The following is a 27529-nucleotide window of genomic DNA, read 5'->3' on the forward strand; positions in this document are numbered from 1 at the left end:
TATGTTGATGCCCAGTTTACACAGGAGGTCCCTGCCCATCAGATTGACAGGACAATGGTCAGAGTAGAGAAATCAATGCTGACGCTTCTCCTCACAAAAGGAGACAGGCAGAGGCATAGTTACATGCTCTCTGAATGGGAGGCCTGAAGCCCCTACAGTTTTGACTGTTTCACTAGACATGGGAGGTTTTGTCATAGCCTTTACAGTTCATCACAGACATCGTAGCTCCGGTATCAACAATAAATATTATTGACTCACCATTGATGCAAGCCTCCACTGTTGGCTCGATTCGAGGAAGGGTATGGCTCTTTAAAAACAAATGTTCTAGTTGCTCTAACAATTCTAACTCAACTACTACTTCCCCCTCCGCCCGTCAATATTCCCCTGCCTCCTCCTCTCCTGGATTGTACAGGGTTGTCTGTGCAGGCGGCCCCAGGCTGCCAGGCCCCAGGCTGGCCTCAGCCTTGAGGGCCCCCTTGTGGGCCCCATTGTTGCTGAGGGGCCCGCTTTTGGGGTGGCCCTGGCCATTGGTTGGTTGGCGGCTGCCATGGCTGTTGAGCAGGGGGATACTACAGTCCTTGTCCTCCCGCTGGGCCTCCCTCTCGAGGGGCCCCCCTTGGGGCTCCTCTACCTCTTGATCCGCCTCTGCCTCTTCCCCTCTGCTGCTGGGCAGTTTGAGTGCAGCTTGCGGCTCAATGGCCTTGTTTTCGACAGTTGTAGCAGATTCTTCCACCACTCACACCCCCTCCAGTAGCTGCTAGTGCGGCCCCCTGGTAGAATGTCAAGTGAGCAGCTTGTAGTTTCTGAGTCTTATCGTCATCTGGGCTGGTTGGGGGAGCGCCCTCGAGGAACGGGTTGCGACTCTTTCTCTCCGCTTGTCTGGCTCCCCCAGCCGCACCCTTCCTCTGTGGTCAGGGACGTCATTCCCACCGCCAGCATGGCCAGCCCCAGAGAGCAGTTTGTCCACCACTGCTGCTACTAGGGGAGATTCATACGTGATGGGAGGCACAGGAGTGAACTGTGGAGTTGGGGGAGGAGGCGCAGTGGGGTGTAGAGCGAGGGCTTCCACTGGGTCTGCTGGATCAGGCGGTGGCGGGGGAGGGAGGTCGACAGCCGCAGCCACAGGCCCAGACAGCACTGGGTAGAGATTGGGAGGAGAAAACTAGGGAGGCGGGAAATCTCTCTCATCGTCTTTTCTGTTCTTTCTCACTATCTCGTCTTTATCTGTTTTTTTTCTCCCTCCTCAGTCTGCTCTACCATATTCTGACGGGGCTGTCCCCGAAATGGGTCCTGTCTCTGTGTATGCCTTTGTCTCTCTTTCCCATTTTCTGAATCTAACCCAGCCTATTTTATCTTTTTGACCTTTTTTAGTCCCTTCATACTCTGTCAGTCTCTCCCTGACTTTGTCTAACATTGTTACACTCAGTGGCCCTGTCAACGGAAAACCACCTTCCCTATCCGTAATTTCACCTGGTCCAGAATGTCCCTTCCCCACTTATCTGCACAAAACCTTCAGGGCCCCTGTGGGGGGATCTGAACACAGTGTCCCTTGTTACCGTGTGCTCCCATGGTTCCTGTTCCACTCACACACTCACAGATAACACAGACACACACACACAGGGGTAGACAAAAAAAGAAAACCGGTTAGCGCTGTTTATGATTTTATATTTTATCCATTTGAACAGGGAAATTCATATCTCCATTAAATATTGCCTAATTAGTGGCACCAGAATGGGGTGCTATCTCCACACGGGGATATCGCCAACTGCAATTACTGTGGTACAGACTTCACTAAGTACTGGCTTCTCTACAGACACTCTGGCTCCTCCAGGGCATACCTGGCTAGCACATTTAAAATAATCTGACTTCACCACTTCTGAGGAACACCCTTCAGACAGAGGTCCTTCATCCATTGGGACTTCACCAAATGTTGGCTTATCTACAGACACTCTGGTCCCCTCGTCCCTACAGAGCGCACCAATCCCCACTGTGATCAATTCAGTGTCAGGACGGCTCTATGTCGCCAGCAACCGACCAGTGGTAGAGTATCTTTGAGTCTGACAGTGCTCTCAGATTACTCTCCTCTGACTCTGCCCTGCTTACGCCTCCAAGGTGCCCCCTCTCACAGGAATACACACTCAGAGCCCACGTACCAGAGGCTATTCTTAAGCTCCATCAGGAGTGTGGCTCCCCTGAGATCCCAATTTGGGGATCCCCTGTACACAGTTTACAGGTGAAGTTACACATCCCATCCTCGTCGCCAAATGTGGTGGATATTTTAAATACTATCAAATGAGGAGAGACAAACTTATCACGAGTTATACTTAAACTAAATCTTTATTCAAATAACTTATCGATTAGGGAGCTGGTCACAACACCCACACACCCAAGTGGGTAGGGTGAGAGCCAAACGAACAGGAAATGCTGACGTCTTATATAGTGGACCTAAAAATGCTTAGTCATGGCTGGTTCCACCCCTCCCCGGCAGATCAGAAGCTACCTTGTTTTCTTCTTGTGGCTGTGTGTATCGGGTCATAGCTCACAAACAAGTAATAATGTTAGTTCCGTTACGACTCATATCTCCACACAGCTGTGCCCTTGGAAGATAGTAAAAGACAGGATGAACTGAAAAACGGTGGTCACTCTGAGGCTCTTTGTCTTATGCTGTGTGATCAGGTTACTCAGAAGCAACGAGAAATTGAAACAATACAGGTCTATCTGTTCCTCAAGTTTATCTCTATCCCATGTCCTTGACTACATGCCCAGACCAGCTGCAGGGAGCAAGAGGGAACCATTCTTATGAAAAGCACAGCATTGGTAGTTAAGAAATGTCTCTACTAATTGTTAACAATTCATATTAAACAAATCAGGTAAATAATTGCTTTTTCTCCCACAATCTCCCCTAAGAACACTGCTACTCCAGCTTCTCTTTCTTTATCTGACTATGTTTTCTCTCATAGTCCGGGAGCATCTAGTCGTCGCGGTGGTGGCACAGGTCTACTAATTTCTCCTAAGTGGAGATTTTCTGTTTCTCCCTCTCTCACCTGTCCATCTCCTCATTTGAATTCCATGCTGTCACTGTCACTTGCCACTCAAGCTTAACATTGTCATCTATCGCCCACCAGGTGCCCTTGGAGAGTTCCTCAATGAGCTTGACACCTTGATAAGCTAATTTCCTGACGATGGCTCACGGCTCTTCGTACTTGGCAACTTCAACTTCCCGACGTCTGCTTTTAATTCATTTCTTTCTAACTCTCTCTTTCCCCTCCTTGCCTCTTTTGACCTCACCCTTTCCCAATCCCCTCCAACTCACAAGGCAGGCAATATGCTTGACCTCATATTTACTAGAGGCTGCTCGCCTACTAATCTCACTGCAACCCCCCTCCAGGTCTCTGATCACTACTTTGTTTCCTTTTCTGTCTCCCTTTCCTCCAACCCTAACCACTCAGCCCCTACCCAGATGGTCATGCGCCATCACAATCTTCACTCTCTCTCTCCCACTACTCTCTCCTCTTCTATCCTATCATCTCTCCCTTCTGCTAAATCTTCTGCATCCTGTCTCCTGATTCTGCCTCTTCGACTCTACTCTCCCCTCTTTCCACATCCTATGACTCGCACTGTCCCCTTTCATCCCAGCCGGCTCTGTCCTCCCTTCCTGCTCCGTGGCTGAGTGACTCATTGCGAGCTTACAGAACAGGGCTGCGGGCAGCTGAGTGAAAATGGAGGAAAACTAAACTTTCAGAGGACCTATCATCCTTTCACTCCTTCCTCTCTACCTTCTCTTCCTCTGTATCCACTGCTAAAGCCAATTTCTACCACTAAATGTCAAGCTTCTGCCTCTAACCCTAGGAAACTCTTTTCCACCTTCTCCTCCCTCCTTAATCCTCCACCCCTCTCCCACCATCCTCCCTTCTCCAGACCATCTCTGGAGACCTTTTCCCATTCCTCACTTCCCTCATCAACTAATCCCTGACCACTGGCTGCATCCCCTCTGACTTCAAAATGGGCCGAGTTGCTCCCCTCCTCAAGAAACCAACACTCAACTCATCTGACGTCAAAAACTATAGACCTGTATCCCTTCTTTCTTTTCTTTCCAAAACACTTGAACATGCTGTCTCTGATTAACTTTCTCGTTATCTCTCTCAGAACGATCTTCTTTACCCTAACCAGTCAGGTTTCAAGACCGGTCACTCAACCAAGACTGCTCTTCTCTGTGTCATGGAGGCTCTCCGCACTGCCGAAGCTGACTCCCTCTCCTCTGTTCTCATCCTCCTAGATCTATCCGCTGCCTTTGACACCGTGAACCATCAGATCCTCCTCTCCACCCTCTCAGGCTGGGTGTCTCAGGCTATGCACACTCTTGGATTGCATCCTACCTGGCAGGCCGATCCTACCAGGTGACGTGGAGAGGATCTGTGTCTGCACCATGTACTCTCACTACTGGTGTCCCCCAGGGCTCGGATCTAGGCCCTCTTCTCTTCTCTCTATACACCAAGTCACTCGGCTCCATCATATCCTCACATGGTCTCTCCTATCATTGCTATGAGGATTACACTCAACTACTTTTCTCCTTCCCCCTTCTGAGACCCACGTGGCGACACGCATCTCTACGTGCCTGGCAGATATCTCAACTTGGATGTCGGCCCACCACCTCAAGCTCAACCTCGACAAGACGGAACTGCTCTTCCTCCCAGAGAAAGCCTACCCGCTCAAAGACCTCTCCATCACGGTTGACAACTCCACAGTGTCACCTTCCCAGAGTGCAAAGAACCTTGGAGTGACCCTGGACAACACCCTGTCATTCTCTGCGAACATCAAAGCAGTGACATGCTCCTGCAGGTTCATGCCCTACAACATCCGTAGAAAGCGGCGCAGGTCCTAATCCAGGCACTTGTCCTCTCCAGTCTGGACAACTGCAACTCGCTGTGGCTGGACTCCCCGCTTGTGCCATCAAACCGCTGAAACTTATCCAGAACGCAGCAGCCCGCCTGGTTTTCAACCTTACCAAGTTCTCCTATGTCATCCCGCTCCTCCGCACACTCCACTGGCTTCCAGTCAAAGCTCGCATCCACTACAAGACAATGGTGCTTGCCTACAGAGCAGCAAGAGGAACTGCCCCTCCCTACCTTCAGGCTATGCTCAAACCCTACACCCCACCTGAGGTCTTTTGGCCCTCCCGCTCAGCCCAGTCCAAGCTCTTCTCTGTCCTGGCATCCCAATGGTGGAACAAGCTTCCCCCTGAAGCTAGGAAAGCAGAGTCCATGCCCATTTTCCGAAAACATCTGAAACCCTACCTCTTCAAACAGTACCTTAAATAATCCTCCTCCCTGAAGTAAGAAGTAAAACAATTTAGGGCCTGATCCGAGTCAGAGATATCTGACACAACCCCCCATTCACACTATCCCTGATCAGACAATAATTGTTGCTCATTGAAATTCCTATAATTTCTCTTTGTAATAATGCAAGGGCGAGATTTAGGTAGCTATATTTACAAAGAGAAATTATAGGACTTTAAAACCTTTTTTTGTTAGAACAGACTATATGGGATTGATTATAATTTGTTTGTAAATTATAATTGTATTTGTTGTGCTGTTTATACTGTTAGAAATGTAGCTTAATTAAATTGATTATTATTATGGTGTTTCAATTCCAAGAAAAACGAAAATGCATTTTACAGTAGCCTATGTAGGCCTCAGGGTTTCCGTTAGGAAAATATGGCGCTGTACAATGTGACTAGTCGGGAGTAGGCCTAGGCTACTAAGCAATTGCTAGTGAAGAGCAACATTTCCACACCCTAATTGTAGGCTAACAAATACCCAAACAGAGATTCAGCGACAAGAAAAATCAGATTTATCAAGACCATCCCCAAGCTTGTCTCAAAGCAGCACAAAACGGTGCTGAAATAGTAGACCACACGCGGGTAGGCTATTGCTTCAAATACTATTATAACAATTGCATGACTTTGTGTGTTTCAGTAAGCAACAATGTGTTGCCTTCAGTTGCATTAGCCTACTTTATTCCAATATTTCTGTCATTCAGTGATATTTTTTCCCATAGTAATTCGTTAAGGATCCATCCAGATGTCGTTAGAAAACTGTGCATGTGGTGGGCTATGCAAATAGATGGGTGAAGTTACATGCCTCGCAAACATCCATTAATACATTTAAAGTCCCTAAACTCGGCAAGAGTCTGTTGTAATAATAATTAATATGCCATTTAGCAGACGCTTTTATCCAAAGCGACTTACAGTCATGCGTGCATCCATTTTTGTGTATGGGTGGTCCCGGGGATCGAACCCACTACCTTGGCGTTACAACCGCCATGCTCTACCAGCTGAGCTACAGAGGACCTGCTGTCCTGCTGATAGCCCATCAAGGGTGGATGGCTTCATTTTACTCAAATGTATTGGAAAGACTGCTAAACCATTTACAGTGCCTTCAGAAAGTATTCAGACCTCTTTACTTTTTCCACATTTTGTTACGTTACAGCCTTATTCTAAAATGGATGAAATAAAATAAAAAATCCTCAGCAATCTACACACAATACCCAATTTCTCCCGAGTGGTGCAGTGGTCTAAGGCACTGCATTGCAGTGCTAGCTGTGCCACTAGAGATCCTGGTTCGAATCCAGGTTCTGTCGTAGCCGGCCGCGACCGGGAGACCCATGGGGCGGCGCACAATTGGTCCAGGGTAGGGGAGGGAATGGCCGGCAGGGACGTAGCTCAGTTGGTAGAGCATGGCGTTTGCAACGCCAGGGTTGTGGGTTTGATTTCCACGGGGGCCAGTATGAAATTAAAAAATTAAAAAACATGTACAGTGGGGGAAAAAAAGTATTTAGTCAGCCACCAATTGTGCAAGTTCTCCCACTTAAAAAGATGAGAGATGCCTGTAATTTTCATCAAAGGTACACGTCAACTATGACAGACAAAATGAGGGGAAAAAATCCAGAAAATCACATTGTAGGATTTTTAATGAATTTATTAGTGGAAAATAAGTATTTGGTCAATAACAAAAGTTTCTCAATACTTTGTTATATACCCTTTGTTGGCAATGACACAGGTCAAACGTTTTCTGTAAGTCTTCACAAGGTTTTCACACACTGTTGCTGGTATTTTGGCCCATTCCTCCATGCAGATCTCCTCTAGAGCAGTGATGTTTTGGGGCTATCGCTGGGCAACACGGACTTTCAACTCCCTCCAAAGATTTTCTATGGGGTTGAGATCTGGAGACTGGCTAGGCCACTCCAGGACCTTGAAATGCTTCTTACGAAGCCAGTCCTTCGTTGCCCGGGCGGTGTGTTTGGGATCATTGTCATGCTGAAAGACCCAGCCACGTTTCATCTTCAATGCCCTTGCTGATGGAAGGAGGTTTTCACTCAAAATCTCACGATACATGGCCCCATTCATTCTTTCCTTTACACGGATCAGTCGTCCTGGTCCCTTTGCAGAAAAACAGCCCAAAAGCATGATGTTTCCACCCCCATGCTTCACAGTAGGTATGGTGTTCTTTGGATGCAACTCAGCATTCTTTGTCCTCCAAACACGACGAGTTGAGTTTTTACCAAAAAGTTCTATTTTTGTTTCATCTGACCATATGACATTCTCCCATTCCTCTTCTGGATCATCCAAATGCACTCTAGCAAACTTCAGACGGGCCTGGACATGTACTGGCTTAAGCAGGGGGACACGTCTTGCACTGCAGGATTTGAGTCCCTGGCGGTGTAGTGTGTTACTGATGGTAGGCTTTGTTACTTTGGTCCCAGCTCTCTGCAGGTCATTCACTAGGTCCCCCCGTGTGGTTCTGGGATTTTTGCTCACCGTTCTTGTGATCATTTTGACCCCACAGGGTGAGATCTTGCGTGGAGCCCCAGATCGAGGGAGATTATCAGTGGTCTTGTATGTCTTCCATTTCCTAATAATTGCTCCCACAGTTGATTTCTTCAAACCAAGCTGCTTTCCTATTGCAGATTCAGTCTTCCCAGCCTGGTGCAGGTCTACCATTTTGTTTCTGGTGTCCTTTGACAGCTCTTTGGTCTTGGCCATAGTGGAGTTTGGAGTGTGACTGTTTGAGGTTGTGGACAGGTGTCTTTTATACTGATAACAAGTTCAAACAGGTGCCATTAATACAGGTAACGAGTGGAGGACAGGGGAGCCTCTTAAAGAAGAAGTTACAGTTCTGTGAGAGCCAGAAATCTTGCTTGTTTGTAGGTGACCAAATACTTATTTTCCACCATAATTTGCAAATAAATTCATAAAAAATCCTACAATGTGATTTTCTGGAGAAAGAAAATCTCAATTTGTCTGTCATAGTTGACGTGTACCTATGATGAAAATTACAGGCCTCTCTCATCTTTTTAAGTGGGAGAACTTGCACAATTGGTGGCTGACTAAATACTTTTTTCCCCCACTGTATGCACTAACTGTAAGTCGCTCTGGATAAGAGCGTCTGCTAAATGACTAAAATTAAAATATAATGACAAAGCCAAAACAGGTTTTTTGCAAATTTATAAAAATCATAAAACAGAAATGCCTTATTTACATAAGTATTCAGACCCTTTGCCATGAGCCTCAAAATTGAGCTCAGGTGCATCCTGTTTCCATTGATCATCCTTAAGATGTTTCTACAACTTGATTGGAGTCCACCTGTGGTAAATTCAATTGATTGAACATGATTTGGAAAGGCACACACCTGTCTATATAAGGTCCCACAGCTGACAGTGCATGTCAGAGCAAAAACCAAGCCATGACATCGAAGGAATTGTCTGTAGCGCTCCGAGACAGGATTGTGTCGAGGCACAGATCTGGGGAAGGGTACTAAAACATTTCTGCAGCATTGAAGGTCCCCAAGAACACAGTGGCCTCCATCATTCTTAAATGGAAGAAGTTTGGAACCACCAAGACTCTTCCTAGAGCTGGCCGCCCGGCCAAACTGAGCAATCGTGGGGGGAAAGGGCCTTGGTCAGGGAGGTGACCAAGAACCCGATGGTCACTCTGACAGAGCTCTAGAGTTCCTCTGTGGAGATGGGAGAACCTTCCAGAAGGACAACCATCTCTGCAGCACTCCACCAATCAGGCCTTATGGTAGAGTGGCCAGACGGAAGCCACTCCTCAGTAAAAGGCAAATGACAGCCCGCTTGGAGTTTGCCAAAAGCACCTAAAGACTCTCAGACCATTAGTAACAAGATTCTCTGGTCTGATGAAACCAAGATTGAACTATTTGGCCTGAATACCAAGCGTCATGTCTGGAGGAATCCTGGCACAATCCCTATGGTGAAGCATGGTGGTGGCAGCATCATGCTGTGGGGATGCTTTTCAGCGGCAAGGACTGGGAGACTAGTCAGGATCGAGGCAAAGATGTAGTGAATGGAGTGAAAGTGCACTATACTGTAAGGCTTCCGTCTGGCCACTCTACCATAAAGGCCTGATTTTAGGCATATTATGTGAATTAGAGCATGACAAACAGGTGCTGTTAGATTACAATATAATTGATCTGCCAGTTTGGAACAGTGTACACAATACTAAATGAAGTATAATTAATACCAGAGAGTCTGTTCTAATGCAAAGTTTAAAAACAGCCGGATTTGTGAAATTGCTTTATCCGACATTTTGCGCTTGCATGAGGCTTGGTGATCACAGAATCAGTAGGATATTAAACAAACACTCAAATAGGCAACAGAAGCAGGAACAGCATAGGGCTGAGTGACTCACTCATTCCTGGCTTTCATTCAAAATAAGTTATATTATAATGCAGGGTTAAAGACACATTCTTTCTGATTGTCTTTAGCATGCAGTCTCTCCTCTTGCTACAGCAAATTTTGTTTGAATTATGTGGATTATAATAAATTAATATATTTGTAGGGGTTGATACAGTTTTCGTTAGGGCAAATCTGGTCTGTGATATTGAGTTAGAAATAGAAAACTTTAGAGTACTTAAGCATCGAATGCATTGCAAGTTTGCCCTTTTTTGGCCATTAGGCTACACTTTACAATAGGACTCAACTCTGACTGCATGTATCGGTAGTCTAAACTGTGGCACAAATTGGGGGATTTGTCACACCTAGCCAAGCTATTAGACTACCCTTTTGTAAATGAATGGAGGTGTGAATGTTTCAGTCAGTCTCTCTCCTATCGCACTAGAGTCTTGAATCAGGCAAAAGAAATCAGCTGGCGGGTGGTCCTGGAGTTGAGAGAGAACTTGGGTAAATACAATGATGCAATTACACTTGACATGTGGACTGAAAATCAACCAATGTCAGCCTTTAAATGCTTTGTTATCCAAATGTTGAAAGTGCGTGTGGGCGACGGAGAGAAACAAAATGGTGCACTTTGAGGCCATGTGGGGGAGAGTGATGCGGGCGCTGGAGATGGGGGTGTGAGCAGGTGGGTCTAGGCAGGTGTGATGTAGTTGTTGTTTGTATGTTTTGTATTGTCTAAAAATATAAAATAAAATCTTACAAGAAAATTAAATAAGGAAAAATGACAAGCTTGCAACATGCATTTGATTATTCATTATGAATAGGATTTATTTCATTTATTTCATTTAAATTCTTCATTGTAACCACAATGTCACAAATAATTGAACGCACACAACATGAGCAGATTAACTTGGTCAAAACATTTCTTTATTAAAGACTATCAGAAAGAATGTTGGTACTTATTTATTTTGATCCAAAGCCACGAAGGAGTGAGTCACTCAGCTTTATGCTGACAAATATAGCTTTATGCTGTGAAATAGCCTTCTAAATAGGCCAAGCCTTAACTAATATATTAAATAGCCTTCTAAATAGGCCAAGCCTAAACGAATATATTAAATAGCCTAAACAAACTAAATAAATAAAGTAGCTCAGGTCTTGAAAATATGGACAACCTTTTTCCCCTCCCTATCCTCGCTGGACTCTCTTTCATTCAGTTTCTTCTTCACATCAGCAAAAAAGGACTCCGTGTTTCAGAAACCCACTTCATATAGAGGGGCTATCACTCTTTCACACTGTGGTGAGTAAAGCCAGTTTGTTATTTAGAATTATTTATTTCTGTTTTTAGAGGGAGAGAAACCAAAAGCCCACCGTGCCTGTTTTTTGATAAATTGTCAGTCCACATGTCAAGTGTAATTGCGCCATTGTATTTACCCAAGTTCTCTCTCAACTCCGGGACCACCCACCAGCTATTTTTTTTGGTTGTTGCCTGATGCAGGACTCTAGTGCCAGAGAAGCGAGACTCTCGGACTGAAACATTCACACCTCCATTCATTTACGAAAGATAGTCAATTTTCGCCTAGAATGACATACTCAAATCTAACTGCCTGTAGCTCAGGACCTGAAGCAAGGATATGCATATTCTTGATACCATTTGAAAGGAAACACTTTGAAGTTTGTGGAAATGGGAAATTAATGTAGGAGAATACAACACATTAGATCTGCTAAAAGATCATGCAAACAAAAAAACATGCGTTATTTTTGTAAAAAAAGAAATATCATCTTTGAAAAGGTGTGGAACCAGTGACAGCAGGGGTTCAAACTGTAGAACCCAGTTTCCTACATTTGAATATAAAAATGAATTTTATCAAACAAAACTATGCTACATTTTATCTCTGGGACCCTTAGGATGACAAATCAGAGCAAGATTACTGAATGTAAGTACATTATTTACCTTCAGAGATGAATGTATCAAACCAGTTGCCTTGATATGTTTTTTGTTGTTAAGCACTCTCCTCAAACAATAGCATGGTATTTTTTCACTGTAATAGCTACTGTAGATTGGACAGTGCAGTTAGATTAACACAAATGTAAGCTTTCTGCCCATATAAGACATGTCTATGTCCTGGAAAGTATGCTGTTACTTACAACAGTCATGCTAATCACATTAGCGCACGTTAGCTCAACCTTCCCATATACGGGACACCGATCCTGTTGAGGTTAGACTACCGATAGATCAGCGTTCTAACTCCCTCTTGTGATAGTGTGGTGCAATGACAGAATGACGCAATTTACCAAAATCTGCCACCCTCTACCACAAACGGTCGCGGCATAAGCTTGAAACGTTTAATTGAGGAACCACTGTATCTGAGAATGGTGGGAATCCAGCTGCCTTCTGAAAGGTAGTAAAATCTCTGAAACAAAACTCCATCCCTTTATTACCCCAGCAGGTTATGACAGCCATTACAGATAAGATGGACATTTTGCCTCAGCAATTAACATTTTTGGGTGATCTTAATCTGGATTGGTTGATGCCAGCTACTGATAGGCTGAAAAATATCTGCATTGAGCTAAGTCTAACTAAGTTGATAACTGAACCAACCCGCTCCCCAGCTTTAAACATTACCCCAGCAGGTTAGGACAGCCTCTGGTCCCATTACAGAGGAGATGGACATTTGTGGTGCTTTTAATAACCACTTTGCCTCAGCGGGCCACCTATTTGATAAGATAGCTTCTGTAAACTCTGATTCCAGCAGAGGGAGTCCTTTACTCACCTCGAGCCAGGTTGCAGAGAAGGATACGTTCCCAGATGCACATTCCTCATTTTCAATTCAACCATTTGATGTCTATGATGTACTAAGTGCCTTATTGAAGATCAATGTAAAAATAAAAATCACTTATTGCAGAATCACTAGCCTATATTTTTAGCTTGACAATTGTTTCTGGGGTTATCCCTAAGATCTGGAAATCAGCAGAAGTCCTCCCCCTACACAAAGGCAGATATCCTTCTGACTTGGATAACTACCATCCAATTTCCAAGCTATCTTGCCTTGCCAAAGTCTCTCAGCTTAGAACATGTTTAACTTCTCATTCTATTCTTAATGAGCACCAATCTGGTTTTAGACCTGGACATAGCACTGTTTCAGTGGCTACACTTGTCTTAGATGAGATTATGTGCCATCTTATTTATAATATAATATGCCATTTAGCAGACGCTTTTATCCAAAGCGACTTACAGTCATGTGTGCATAAATTTTTACGTATGGGTGGTCCCGGGGATCAAACACACTACCCTGGCGTTGCAAGCGCCATGCTCTACCAATTGAGCTACAGAAGGTATTTGATACGGTTGACCATTGTCTGAAATAGGCCTAGATCAGGCATTTTGCAGTTGGTTAAATAACTATCTAATGGACGGTATCAAATCTAGTTTCCTCAATATTATGAAAGGTGTGGATGGATTTTGGGCCATGTTCTCTCCACTATTTATATAAATAATATTGGTCTATCTGTTAAAACCTGTAGCATTCATCTCTACGCGGATCATACAGTTATTTACTCCTGTGCCCCCTCAGTACAGCAGGCCATTCATGACCTTCGGCATGGTTTTTACTCAATTCAAAAATCACTTAATGATCTTAAACTAGTGCTAAATGCTAATAAAACCAAGTTTATGTTGTTCTCTAGGTCTCGTAATATTGACCCTGAGGACCTGCGTATTTGCTCATTGAAGGGAGCCCAAATTGAGCAAGTTCCCCATCATAAGTACTTGGGTATTTGTATTGACGATAAGCTCTCTTTAAAACACACATTGAAAAACTGACAAAAAAGCTGAGAATTAAGATTGGTTTCTTTTATAGAAATAAATCCTGCCTCACTTGGGAAAGTTGAAGGACGGTTGTTCAAGCAAAGCTTCTCCCAGTACTTCATTATGGTGATATAATCAAAATTACATCCCTGCGTAGGCCTCTGCTTTAAAATAGCACTGCATTTTATCACTGGAGACAATTTTTGTACACAACACTGCATTTTGTATAGTTCTGTTGGCTGGGAGTGTCTGACTACCATAAGGGCCCAGCATTGGCTACTTTTTGTATATAAAGTGGTTCTTCAGAGACTCCCCCACTACCTCAGCTCACGTATTAACTGGAGATCCAGCCATTTTCAGACCCGCTCTCAGGACTGGCTGGTTCTGGAGGTCCCGCGGATCTCCACTGACCTGGGGGAAAATGTTTTTAGTTTTTATGCCCCCAGCTCATAGAATAGCCTTCAGGCCATCTTGAAATTAGACTCGCTTGTCTCCATTGGACAGTTTAGATCGAGTTTAAGGGGGGTGATATGTGAGAGTTGTTTGTTTTGATTAATCTATTTATTGTTGAATTTATTGTATTGATATATTATTGTATGTTCATGTTCACAGGGCGCACTTGCAAATGAGACCCTGGTCTCAATGGCGACCTACCCTGTATAAATAAAAGTTACATAATAAAACAAAACAAAACAAAAATGATCAGACTGAAACATGCGATGAGAAGTGATCGGGTAAAATATGAAGCGAGTAAACGGAGACAGCTTTGGGTGAAATACAGTGAGCTCCAAAAGTATTGGGACAGTGACACATTTTTTTTTGTTTTGGCTCTGTACTTCATCACTTTGGATTTGAAATTATACAATGAATATGAGGTTAAAGTGCATATTGTCAGCTTTAATTTTAGGGTGTTGCCTTGGCTGCCTTCTTGGCAGTAGTAGCTGCTTTCTTGGTGTTCACAATTCTTCATCATCATTACACTATTGTTCTAAATTCAATCACCCTCTTCACCCTCATCATTCAGGTCATTCAAATGTAATTGTAAAGGCAAGTGCACGATTATCAGTTTCTATCTTGTATTCATCCATTGACGGCATTAATTCAGTGAGGAGAGAGACACATCAGCGCCAGGGTACCAACACTCAACATGTTCAACCCCTCCATTATCTCAGCCAATCATGGCTAGCCAGGAAGGATCCTGTCTTTCTCAGAAATAATTCACACATCTTGACTTTTTCCACATTTTGTTGCGTTACAGCCTGAATTTAAAATTGAATAAATTGAGATGTTTTGTCACTGGCCAACACACAATACCCCATAATGTCAAAGTGGAATAATTTTTTTAGACATTTTTACAAATTAATTAAAAATGAAAAGCTGAAATGTCTTGAGTCAATAAGTATTCTCAACCCCTTGGTTATGACAAGCCTAAAAAAGTTCAGGGGGTAAGAATGTGCTTAACAAGTCACATAATAACTTGCATGGACTCACTCTGTGTGCAATAATAGTGTTGAACATGATTTTTACCCCACACATACAATTATTTGTGTGGTCACTCTGTTGAGCCGTGATCTTCAAACACAGATTCAACCGTAAAGACCAGGAAGATTTACAATGCCTCACAAAGAAGAGTGCCGATTGGTAGATGCGTTAAAAAAAAAATCTGGCATTGAATATCCCGTTCAGCAGGGTGAAGTTATTAATTACACTTTGGATATTGTATCAATACACCCAGTCACTACAAAGATACAGGCGTCCTTCCTAACTCAGTTGCCGGAGAGGAAGGAAACCGCTCAGTGATTTCACCATGAGGCCAATGGTGACTTTAAAACAGTAAACAAGTTTAATGGCTGTGATAGGAGAAAACTGAGGATGGATTGTACTTACTCCACAATACTAATCTAATTGACAGAGTGAAAAGAAGGAAGCCTGTACAGAATACAAATATTCCAAAAAATGTATCCTGTTTGCAACAATGCACTAAAGAAATACTGCAAAAAATGTGGCAAAGCAATTTGGTGGCTGCATCATGTTATGGGTATGCTTGTAATCATTAAGGACTGGAGTCTTTCAGTAATAAAATGAAATGGAATGGAGCACAGGCAAAATCCCCCAAAAAATTACCTGGTTCAATCTGCTTTCCACCAGACACTGGGAGATTAATTTACCTTTCAGTAGGACAATAACCTAAAATACAAGGCCAAATCTACACCGGAGTTGCTTACCAAGAAGACAGTGAATGTTCCTAAGTGGCAAAATTACAGTTTTGACTTGCATCTACATGAAAATCTATGGCAAGACCTTAAAATGGTTGTCTAGCAATGATCAACAATAAATTTGACAGTGCTTGAAGAATTTTGAAAATAATAATGGGCAAATGTTGCACAATCCAGGTGTGGAAAGCTCTTAGACGTACCCAGAAAGACTCACAGCTGTAATCGCTGCCAAAGGTGCTTTAGTAATTTCTGTATTTCATTTTCAATAAATTTGCAAACATTTCTAAAAACATGTTTTCACTTTGTCATTATGAGGTATTGTGTTTGGAAGGGTAGGATAAAATTTTTATTAAATGCATTTTGAATTCAGGCTGTAACACAACAAACTGTGGAATAAGTCAAGGGGTATGAATCATTTATGAAGGCACTGTAGATCAGTACTTTCTCCTTGGCTGAAATAGGATCATAATTTATTCACATTTCTATTCATATTTACGGATTCCATACGACTTTGTAATTAAGGCACATGAAAGTTCACATGTTCAAGAAGGCATTTCTGCACACAAATATTTTTTTATATATACTGAACAAAAATATAAACGCAACATGTAAGGTGTTGATCCCATGTTTCATGAGCTGAAATAAAAGATCCCAGAAATTGTCCATGTGCACAAAAAGCATATTTCTCTCAAAATGTGTGCACAAATTTGTTTATATCCCTGTTAGTGAGCATTTCTCCTTTGCCAAGATAATCCATCCACCTGACAGGTGTGGCATATCAAGAAGCTGATTAAACAGCATGGTCATTACACAGATGCACCTTGTGCTGGGGACAATAAAAGGCCACTCTAAAATGTGTAGTTTTGTCGCACAACACAATGCCACAGATGTCCCAAGTTTTGAGGGAGTGTGCGATTGGCATGATGACTGCAGGAATGTCCACCAGAGCTGTTGCCAGATAATTGAATGTTCATTTCACTACCATAAGCCGCTTCCAATGTCATATTTTAGAGAATTTGGCAGTATGTCCAACCGGCCTCACAACTGCAGACCGCGTGTAACCACGCCAGCCAAGGACCTCCACATCCGGCTTCTTCACCTGCGGGATCGTCTGAGCCCAGCCACCCGGACAGCTTATGAAACTATGGGTTTGCACAACCGAAGAATTTCTGCACAAACTGTCAGAAACTGTCTCAGGGAAGCTCATCTGTGTGCTCGTTGTCCTCAACAGGGTTTTGACCAGACTGCAGTTTGGCGTCGTAACCGACTACAGTGGGCAAATATTCACCTTCGATGGCCACTGGCACGCTGGAGAAGTGTGCTCAACACGGATTAATCAAAATGTAGCTGGCCATACAGGATCTTCTGCGGCAAGCGCTCCTGAGACATTCTAATGACATGCCCAAGCCAGCGTAGTTAGTGTTGGGTGACCATGGCCTCCATACTCTTATAGTTGGTCTTAGCAAGTATTTCCAGGTGATTCCCAGATTGCGCTGCAGGCATCTTATGTGGAATCGCTCTAGCTGCTTGTTGTAGCGGCTGTAAGTGACCTAGGCTTCACAGCTGTAAAGAAGTGTGGTGATGCAGACGGCTTGATAGGCGCCGACTTTGGTGTGGAGGTGGAGATCCCTGTTTTGGAAGACCCTGTGTCAGAGTTTCACAAAGGCAGCTGATGCTTGCTTGATCCTATTTTAAATTTCGAGGTCGATGCTGCAGTCCTCTGAGAGGATGCTGCCCAGGTATTTGAAAGATGGGACTATTGCCAGTGATTTGTGTTCAATGGTGAAGACAGGCATGGTGGGTGGAGGGCTGGATCGCCATTGGCAGACCACCTCTGTCTTGGTGGTGTTGATAGACAGTCCCATCCTGCTATAGACCCTCACAGCCGCTACAAGGACAGACCGAAGGTCTTCCGGAGTGTGGGCCACAAGAGCACAGTCATCAGCATACTGCAGCTCAAGAACCCGCTCCGTCAAAACCTTGGTGGTTGCTTGGAGCCTCCTGATGTTGAACAGGTTTCCATCCAGCCTGAAGTCCACCGGAACCCCGCTGCTGTCCTCAATCTCCTTGTGGAGAAACTGGGTGACACATAGGAGGAAGATGTTAAAGAGTACAGGTGCCAGTACACACCCTTGCCTCACACCGATGCTTACTCCAAAAGGCCATTTCCCTTGTTCTTATAGATGGTGACAATGTTTGCATCCTGCCACTGTTGGGGGACGATCTCCCAGTCCCAAACCTCCGTGATGTACTGGTGGAGCGTTCTGGTGCAGAAGTAACTACCCTTCTTAAGTAGCTCTGCCAGGATGCTGTCAGCACCAGGAGTCTTGTTGTTCTTGAGGGAACGGATAGCTGATACACCTCTTGGAAGGTTGGCGAATGGCTGAGGTCTTGAATGGGTGGACGGACAGGCAGTTCTTCCAGGATGAAGTGGTCTGTAGGAGAGTGCTGATTGAGTAGTGCTTCAAAGTTGTCAGCCCACCTCATCAGGATGTGGTTTTGGTCCTTCAAGAGAGTCAAACCATCAGCTGTTTTCAGGGGGGTGATGGAGCGACTTCTACGGACATAAATAGGTTTCATTGAGTTGTAGAAATTGTGCATTTCGTTTTTGTCGGCATAAATGTGGATTTCCTGTGCCTTATTCATCCATCATTCGTTCTGCAGAGCACCCAAGGTTTTTTATTTTTTATTTATTTCACCTTTACTTCCTTGTGTGATGCATGCCATTGCTGGCAGAGGGTAGCAGATGTGGGGCTGTTGAGAGTTTCCCTGTGCGCTTTGTGCATATTGTCCAGTAAGGTTGTGATGGTGTCAGAGTTCTCATTGAACCAGTCCTGATGTTTCCTACCTCTGTAGCCAATGGAGTGGGCCGCTGCCTGATAGAGCACTGAGCTAATAGATGCCCACTTCCGGTCCATTGGGTCCTCTGCGCTCAGAAGAGGCTCAGTCTCCCTCAGCCTTTCAGCGAGAGTGCAATGGAACTCGTCCCTTACTGCAGCTTTTTCAAGCCAGGTACAGTGCAGACGCCTCTTACTGGAGTTCTGCAGGCGTTAGGGGGGACGTATTCTCACCTGGAGTTTAGCCAGTATCATACAGTGATCTGTCCAGTATTCTGCACCCCTCATGGCACCTGTCAGCAGGACGTCATTAGTGTCAGAACATCTCACTATGACGTAGTCGATCAGATGCCAGTGTTTGGAGCGTGGATCCATCCATTATGTTTTATATTTGTTATTCTGCTGGAACAAGGTGTTAGTGACAATGAGATCGTGCTCGGCACATAGAGTTAGCAGTCTCATACCGTTCTTATTGACCTGGCCAACATCATGCCTACCCAGCACTCCGCTCCATATCCTGTTGTTCTGTTCTACCCTAGTGTTGAAGTCACCCAGCAGAAAGATCTTGTCATTCCTGGGGATGTGGTGAAGGGCCTCATCTAGTGGCTGGTAGGAGCAGTCCTTTGCCTCATTTTCAGATGGTAAATTTGGTGCGTATGTACTGAGATGAGTAGCATAACGCATCTTGGCTAGGGGATACAGAGAGACATGAGTCTTTCACTTATGTCGACAGGTGTTTCAGTGAGGCTGGGTAAAAGGCTGTCCTTAATTGCCCGTCCCACACAATGCTGATGTTGTCTACCCGGAGGGTAACCTTTCCAGAAGAAGGTATAGCCTTTTCCCTCCTCTTTCAGGGAACCTTCATCTAGGAACCTGTTCTCACTCAGGGCAGCAATGTCAATGTTGTAGCGCCTTAGTTCTGCAGCAATCAAAGCTGTTCTCCGATGGGGTCTATCGCTATTATCGTCAGTGTCCAAAAGAGTTCTAATGTTCCATGTTGCCAGTTTCAGGGAAATTATTTTCTTTAGCATTTTTCGACCGCTGAGTGGAACTCCAAATAGGTGCGGTAGCCTATCCAGGATGGAGTGAGTGGGCAATTTTTAGGCCAACTTTTCTAGGCCTCTCCCCAGCTAGGGTGAGCAGTGTGGCTCTTGAATAGGGCTGCTCAGTCACACAGGGGTAGTCCTGTGCCGCTGGCGTCCAGGGGTCTGATTAAGGGCTCCCGGTGCATTCACTCCTGCCCCCGTCACCAGACACCCCAACGCCACCAGACTTTAGTCCAGTTTCCGGTTGATGGCTTCACCGAGGTCAGTAGTGGATACCTGCGCAAAGGAAGTTATTTAAAGTGCTGCTGAGGGTGTGCAATCCCCAACAGCACTATTTCACTGTAGGAAGGTGAATTCCAGTGGCAAGGGGGGAAACCCAGGATGACCAGTATCTTCCACAGCTGTAGGAGGCTGCCGGATCCCCAGTCTGTCGGCGTTCGCCTACCACGCTGGAGAAGTGTGCTCTGTACCGGCCAGATGGCAGACAGTGTGTATGATATCGTGTGGGTGAGCGGTTTGCTGATGACAACGTTGTGAACAGAGTGCCCCATGGTGGCGGTGGGGTTATGGTATGGGCAGGCATAAGCTACAGACAGCGAAAACAATTGCATTTTATCTATGGCAATTTGAATGCACAGATATACCGTGACAGGATCCTGAGGCCCATTGTCATGCCATTCATCCGCCGCCATCATCTCATGTTTTAGCATGATAATGCACGGCCCCATGTCACAAGGATCTGTAAACAATTCCTGGAAGCTGAAAATGTCCCAGTTCTTCCATGGCCTGCATACTCACCAGACATTTCACCCATTGAGCATGTTTGGGATGCTCTGGATCGACGTGTATGACAGCATGTTCCAGTTCCCGCCAATATCCAGCAACTTCGCACAGCCATTGAAGAGGATTTCAATTGACTGATTTCCTTACATGAACTGTAACTCAGTAAAATCTTTGAAATTGTTTCATATAATACAATTAAGTCAGTGTTGTGTTAAATAAGCGCTTCTTTAACATGTGATTTTAACCCAAGCTTTGCTCAGTAGAAAAACGTTTTTCAGAGTTGTTAAACCCAATATCAATCAAAATCAATCAATCAATCGAAAAAAATATATAAAGCCCTTTTTTACATCAGAAATTGTCACACTGCTATACATATACACAGCCTAAAACCCCAATCACCAAGCAATGCAGATGTAGAAGCACAGTGGCTAAGAAAAAGAAAAATAGGAACCGAGGAAGAAACCTAGAAAGACAGGCACCTAGAAAGAATCCTAGAGAGGAGCCAGGCTCCGAGGAGTGGCCTGTCCTCTTCTGGCTGTGCCGGGTGGAGATTATAAGAGTACATGGCCTTTTAGGCCAGATCGTTCTTCAAACATTCGTATACAAAGAGGATTGGGACAAAATCCCTCCTGAGATGTGTGCAAACCTGGTGGCCAAATACAAGAAACGTCTGACCTCTGTGATTGCCAACAAGGGTTTTGCCACCAAGTACTAAGTCATGTTTTGCAGAGGGGTCAAATACTTATTTCCCTCATTAAAATGCAAATCAATTCATAACATTTTTGACATGCGTTTTTCTGGATTTTTTTGTTGTTATTCTGTCTCTCACTGTTCAAATAAACCTACCAATAAAATTATAGACTGATCATTTCTTTGTCAGTGGGAAAACGTACAAAATCAGCAGTGGATCAAATACTTTTTTCCCTCACTGTATGTTTGTCCTGTGCAGTTGAGGTGCTGTCATTGGCACAGTGACCTGTGCCAAATCGCACAGTGGGAGCTTTGAGCATGAGCAGCCCGTCATTGCACGAAGGCTGTTTTCTTAGAAGTACAGTCTCCTTTATTACAAATTTAAAAGCATAACTCTGCCAAAATTGGTCTGATTGCAACAAGTGATGCATAATTTTGTGGTCAAATTCTGAGTTTTTGCTCCCACAAAGGCTACATCCGTGGGAACCGCTCATGTCATGGCCATCTATGTCATCATGGCCAATAATAATACAATTACTGTACTTTCCCCCACCTTCTTTCTATCCTGTACTCTACCCTACCCCCTAGTTTCAGTTTCTGATTCTACCGACTTCCCTTTCACTTGCACCTTTTCTCCAGGAGTCCGCACCTCAACAGAAATAAGTTAGAAAGGGACTCTCAACCAATGAAAATGCTGCTGTAATCATTCAGTTCGTAGAGCACACGATACGAAATGCTAGGCATGCATACACATTTAGTCGGACGTGTGAAACATATTCTAGACACACTAACACCAAGCTGTGAAGAAATTGTATTGTTCCGCCTAGAATATAAACCCCTTGTGTCCTGCCTTTGTGGTGGGCTTTACTTGTGGAGACTTCGACCCCTAATTCCGGTTGGAGGATTCCCGCAATCAGGAGGGTAATATCCAGGGAGGGAATTCTCCATCTTGGAATATTCCAATTGGGATTTCTGAAAGACGTGGGAACTTTGGGAACGTTTTTGGGGAATTTGCAACCCTAGGTCCCTAATCCTCAACTCTGGGCATCCCCTAATTTCCCCTGTGTGATTTTCTATTTCAGTATCGTGTCGTTGCTGATCAAAGCCACCAGGAAGTCCAGTGTGAAACGCAGTGGCGTCAGTCCCCTCCACCTGGCCGCCGAGTTCAACTGGGACAATGTCCTGGAGGTCCTGATCGAGGCCGGCTACGACGTCAATGCCATGCTGTCGGAGGACCGATCCATGATGTACGAGGACCATCGTAGCACAACGCTCTACTTCGCCGTCGCCAACGGCAACGTGGACGCGACCACCATGCTTCTAGAAGCTGGCGCCAACCCAAACCTGGACACCTTCAACCCGCTACTGGTGGCCGTGAGGCAAGGTAGTATCGAATTGGTAACTTTGCTGGTGGAGCACATGGCCAACGTCAATGCCTACGTCCCCACTCACCCCACCTCATTCCCGGCCACCGTCATGTTCAGTATGAAGTATCTGTCCATGCTGAAGTATCTGATGGACAACGGCTGCGATGCCCTCTCCTGTTTTAGTTGCACTTACAGCAGTGGTACACACCCACCCCTTCAGGAGACCTCTGAGAGAGATGACTTGCGGTACAATACCGATACACACAGAAATACTGGGGAACCTGTTCAGGTAAACAGAATAAGAGTGAAATGTTTAGTATGTGCATGTGTAATATTTTCACGTACAGTGGGGTACATTTTTTTTAGGGATCTCTTGACAAAGATGTGAAAAGAAGACTGTATGAAATAAATAATACAAATACTGAGCTCTATTGTATTTTTGTTTTTTATACTAATACAATTGCTCAGAGAAATACATTTTGTTTAACAAGCAATAAAACAATCTAAAAAAGGATAGGGGTCAAAATGATTGGATCCCCTGTTTTCAATACTCCACCGCCCTCCCCTTGCAAGGATAACAACACTGAGCCTTTTTCCCAAATGTTTTATGAGAATGGAGAACACATTGGGAGGGGTCTTAGACCATTCCTCCGTACAGAAACTTTTCAGATCCCTGATATCCTTCATCTGCGCTTATGGACTGTTCTCTTCAATTCAAACCATAGGTTTTCAATGGGGTTCCTGTCCAGAGACTGAGAGGGCCATTGCAAAATGTTGATTTGCAAAAAACATTTATTTTTGGATTTTTATGTGTGCTTGGGGTTATTGAATTGCTGGAAGATCCACTTTTGGATTCCAATTTCAGCCTCCTGGCAGAAGCAACCAGGTTTATGGCTAAAATGTCCTGATACTCGGTAAAGTTCATGCCGTTGACCTTAACAAGGGAACCAGGACCAGTGGAAGCAAAATTGCCCCATAAGATCTACCACCATATTTTACAGTAGGTATGGGGTTATTTTCTGCATATGCCTCTTTCTTTCGAACACAAAAACCCACCACTGGTGTGCGTGGCCAAATACCTCTATTTTCATGTCATCTGACCATAGCATCGGTTTCAATCCAAGTGCCAATGCCGTTTAGCAAACTCCAGGCATTTACATTTGTTGGATGACATGAAAATAGAGCTCTTTGGCCACACACACCAGTGGTGGGTTTGGCATCAATTTATTTTTTAAGAGGTTTGAATTGAAAAGGCAGTCCATAAGCACAGACGAAGGTTATCAAGGATCTGGAAATTCTGTATGGAGGAATGGTCTAAGATCCCTCCCAATGTGTTCTCCAATGTCATATTTCTTTTTTGAAAAAGTCTGTGTCATTAGGGGAGGGTGCTGGAGTACTGAAAACAGGGGATCAATAATCTTGACTTTATATTTGTAAGATTTTTTTTATTACTTGTAAAAACATATATTTCTCAGAACAATTGTATTAGTATAAAATAATATAATGAAAAAATGTTTGGGAGCATATATAAATATAGCTCAATATTTGTATTATTTGTTCTATATAGTATTTTTTGCTCATCTTTATAAAGGGATCCAATAATGGTGTATCCTATCTATTTTGAGGTCCTACTTTACTTTAATATATATATATATATATTATACACTGCTCAAAAAAATAAAGGGAACACTTAAACAACACAATGTAACTCCAAGTCAATCACACTTCTGTGAAATCAAACTGTCCACTTAGGAAGCAACACTGATTGACAATACATTTCACATGCTGTTGTGCAAATGGAATAGACAACAGGTGGAAATTATAGGCAATTAGCAAGACACCCCCAATAAAGGACTGGTTTTGCAGGTGGTGACCACAGACCACTTCTCAGTTCCTATGCTTCCTGGCTGATGTTTTGGTCACTTTTGAATGCTGGCGGTGCTTTCACTCTAGTGGTAGCATGAGACGGAGTCTACAACCCACACAAGTGGCTCAGGTAGTGCAGCTCATCCAGGATGGCACATCAATGCGAGCTGTGGCAAGAAGGTTTGCTATGTCTGTCAGCATAATGTCCAGAGCATGGAGGCGCTACCAGGAGACAGGCCAGTACATCAGGAGACGTGGAGGAGGCCGTAGGAGGGCAACAACCCAGCAGCAGGACTGCTACCTCCGCCTTTGTGCAAGGAGGAGCAGGAGGAGCACTGCCTGAGCCCTGCAAAATGACCTCCAGCAGGCCACAAATGTGCATGTGTCTGCTCAAATGGTCAGAAACAGACTCCATGAGGGTGGTATGAGGGCCCGACATCCACAGGTGGGGGTTGTGCTTACAGCCCAACACCATGTAGGACGTTTGGCATTTGCCAGAGAACACCAAGATTGGCAAATTCGTTAGGGGAGGAGATCCCTCAGGAGACCATCCGCCACCTCATCAGGAGCATGCCCAGGCGTTGTAGGGAGGTCATACAGGCACGAAGAGGCCACACACACTACTGAGCCTCATTTTGACTTGTTTTAAGGACATTACATCAAAGTTGGATCAGCCTGTAGTGTGGTTTTCCACTTTAATTTTGAGGGTGACTCCAAATCCAGACCTCCATGGGTTGATAAATTTGATTTCCGTTGATAATTTTTGTGTGATTTTGTTGTCAGCACATTCAACTATGTAAAGAAAAAAGTATTTAATAAGATTATTTCATTCATTCAGATCTAGGATGTGTTATTTTAGTGTTCCCTTAATTTTTTTGAGCAGTGTATATATATTTACGTGACTGGTATAGTATTACACTATACCTAGTAGTAATTATACTACAGCCAGGTATAGCAGTTTTAACAAAAACCAATCCTTACCCCCAGGACACCAACGGGTGAAAATAAAGAAAAAGGAGCACTCTGTTTCATAATATGTCCCGTCAATAAATTATCAGATCTATGCAGAAACCGAGTGCTCCTTTTTCTTTATTTTCCTGGATAGTCACCTGTTGAAGTGTCCTTGGGTAAGGAATGTTTTTTGGATTTACTATGTAACAATGTTTATCTACACTGTAATCACCAATGTAACTGTCATGCAGTCATGTTAGCACATAGGTATGTGGGACACTTCTTACACTTCTTGTAAAGTGGGGACCATTGCTGTTTGTGTTTCCATCATTAGTTTTGTGAGATAATCTCTACTCGGGCAATAAGCCGCTGGGCAGGACCCATCATAGACGTACTCCTGGATTATGTTGGGCAGGTGAAACTCTGCTCCAGACTTACTGAACACCTAGATAGCTTCAAGGACTGGGAAGTCATCAAGGAAAAAGCAAGTGAGTGTCTGACTTCCAAACAAACACACGCAGATATGCTCACATACTGTAGATACACAGACACAATTACACATATGTGACTTGTTTCAGGAAACTAGGCGTATCTCGCGCGTCACTACTTCACAGGAGAGCCATTTGAATGTAAACTTTTTTAAACTATCAAAATGCGTTTTTTGGCAGAAATGCCTTCTGGAACATGTGAACTTTCATGTGACTTAATAACAAACGTGTATGCCATCTGTAAATATGAATACAATTGTTAAATTATGAGCCTAGATGGTTTAGCCACAGAAAAAGACAGCAACCTTCCCGCTAGCAATGATTGGCTGAGATAATGAGTGGGCTGGACATGCCGAGAGATGAGTTCGGATTGGTCTGCCATGTAGCACGCTTCTGTCTATAACATGAGTTGGTCAGTATGTGTAGTATCCTTTCTAAGGCAGCTTTTTTGAAAGATATCACGTAGTAGAACTGCATAAGTGTTGCTCTCCACTTTTTGGAGGACCGAATTTTGAATCAGTAGAATTAGAGTATGATAGCTAATGAGATGGAGAAAATTCTAGCGTTTGATTGCAAATATGCAGACAGAGTCAAAAAGAGAACACACAGAAGGCTGTTGTTTAAAACACCTGTCTCCGGATTACATCTTCAAACTAAGGGCAACTGTCACGGATCCCCCCGGTACTGCTGCTCATTCCATTCACCAGTTCCGGAGGTCTATGTCACTGGCTTTCTAGGCGTCACTGACATGGATCATTACCACCATCCCCGGACTGTCTTGTCCCATGTCCGTTGGTCTCGTGAGTACCGTGTATTGTGCTCTTGTTGTTTACGGGTCTCATCCCGTGTATTGTGTAGAGGTTACACCTCACTCTTTGTTTGGGTTACATCCCTTTTGTATATATATACGTGTTTATGTTGGGTGGAGTAAATAAAACCCCTAATACGTATTCCTGCGCCTGTCTTCAAATCATTATACTACGTGACAGCAACCATGGCATCCGTGACAGAGAGGGAGATGCATCCATCCAGGTAAGATAGTCTAGCTAGCTAAGTTTTTAGATATTACACATTTGTAATTTTGTCAGAAAGTTGTTTTAATTTCAAGTTAAAGTGTGCTGGTTTGTGAAGGCAATGGTTTGTGAAAGGAAAAAAAGTTGAGCAAGGCTTGTAAGGAGAACAGAGAAATGTGCAATAGCTCCTCTCTTTCTCGCTCTCTCCTCTCTCTTCTTAACAAACCCTCAAAACTGTGGGCTAACTTGGGGGAGAAAAAATAGTACAGTCAAATTGAACATGGTCAATTCATAAGCACGAATAAGAATGATATATTTTTTCAAATTGAGAAATGTTCTATTGCGTATCGACGAGATGCGCATCATATGCATCAGCGCTATTTTTTAAAACAAGGGATAATTAGTAACGGTTATATTGGGATACGTTTTGAGAGTTCAAAGACAACTTTGGTAGTATTGTAAACCTTAAAATGTGTGGTTTCTTGTAGGCTACAGAATCAGAGAAGGGTTGTTTCTCTGAACCTCAGGTAGTAGGCTCAAGCAAGCCTGTTTCTCTTAGTGCAGCCTGCCCTGCCTGTCTCCCAGACTCTGACCAGCAGCCTATCCTCCTTATTTATGTTCAGAAAACAAATTTGAAGGCCAACAGTGTTGGGGGATAGCACTAATCACGTTTATGCAACCTAATAGTCACACTTAGAGCACTTCCAGAACCAATTCTGTTCCCCATGATGAAAGGTTATGACTGAAAACGTTTGGGAAGCACTGATCTAGCTA

The 27529-nt window shown here is 43.9% G+C and overlaps 1 protein-coding gene across 1 annotated transcript in view; it reads left to right on the top strand.

The window, feature by feature from the left end:
* The window catches only part of LOC311106439 (ankyrin repeat and SOCS box protein 2-like), a gene marked incomplete at both ends in the record, with an annotated part of 40596 nt that overhangs the window by 12261 nt on the left and 806 nt on the right, over positions 1 to 27529 (top strand). Inside the window, 2 exons of the mRNA XM_084148774.1 lie at positions 22153 to 22726; positions 25589 to 25742. Of these exons, the coding sequence (XP_084004900.1) occupies positions 22153 to 22726; positions 25589 to 25742 (728 nt within the window). The remainder of the gene's footprint in view (positions 1 to 22152; positions 22727 to 25588; positions 25743 to 27529) is intronic.

Source organism: Coregonus lavaretus, assembly GCF_964263955.1.
Source record: "Coregonus lavaretus genome assembly, chromosome: 31".
Taxonomy (NCBI): Eukaryota; Metazoa; Chordata; class Actinopteri; order Salmoniformes; family Salmonidae; genus Coregonus; species Coregonus lavaretus.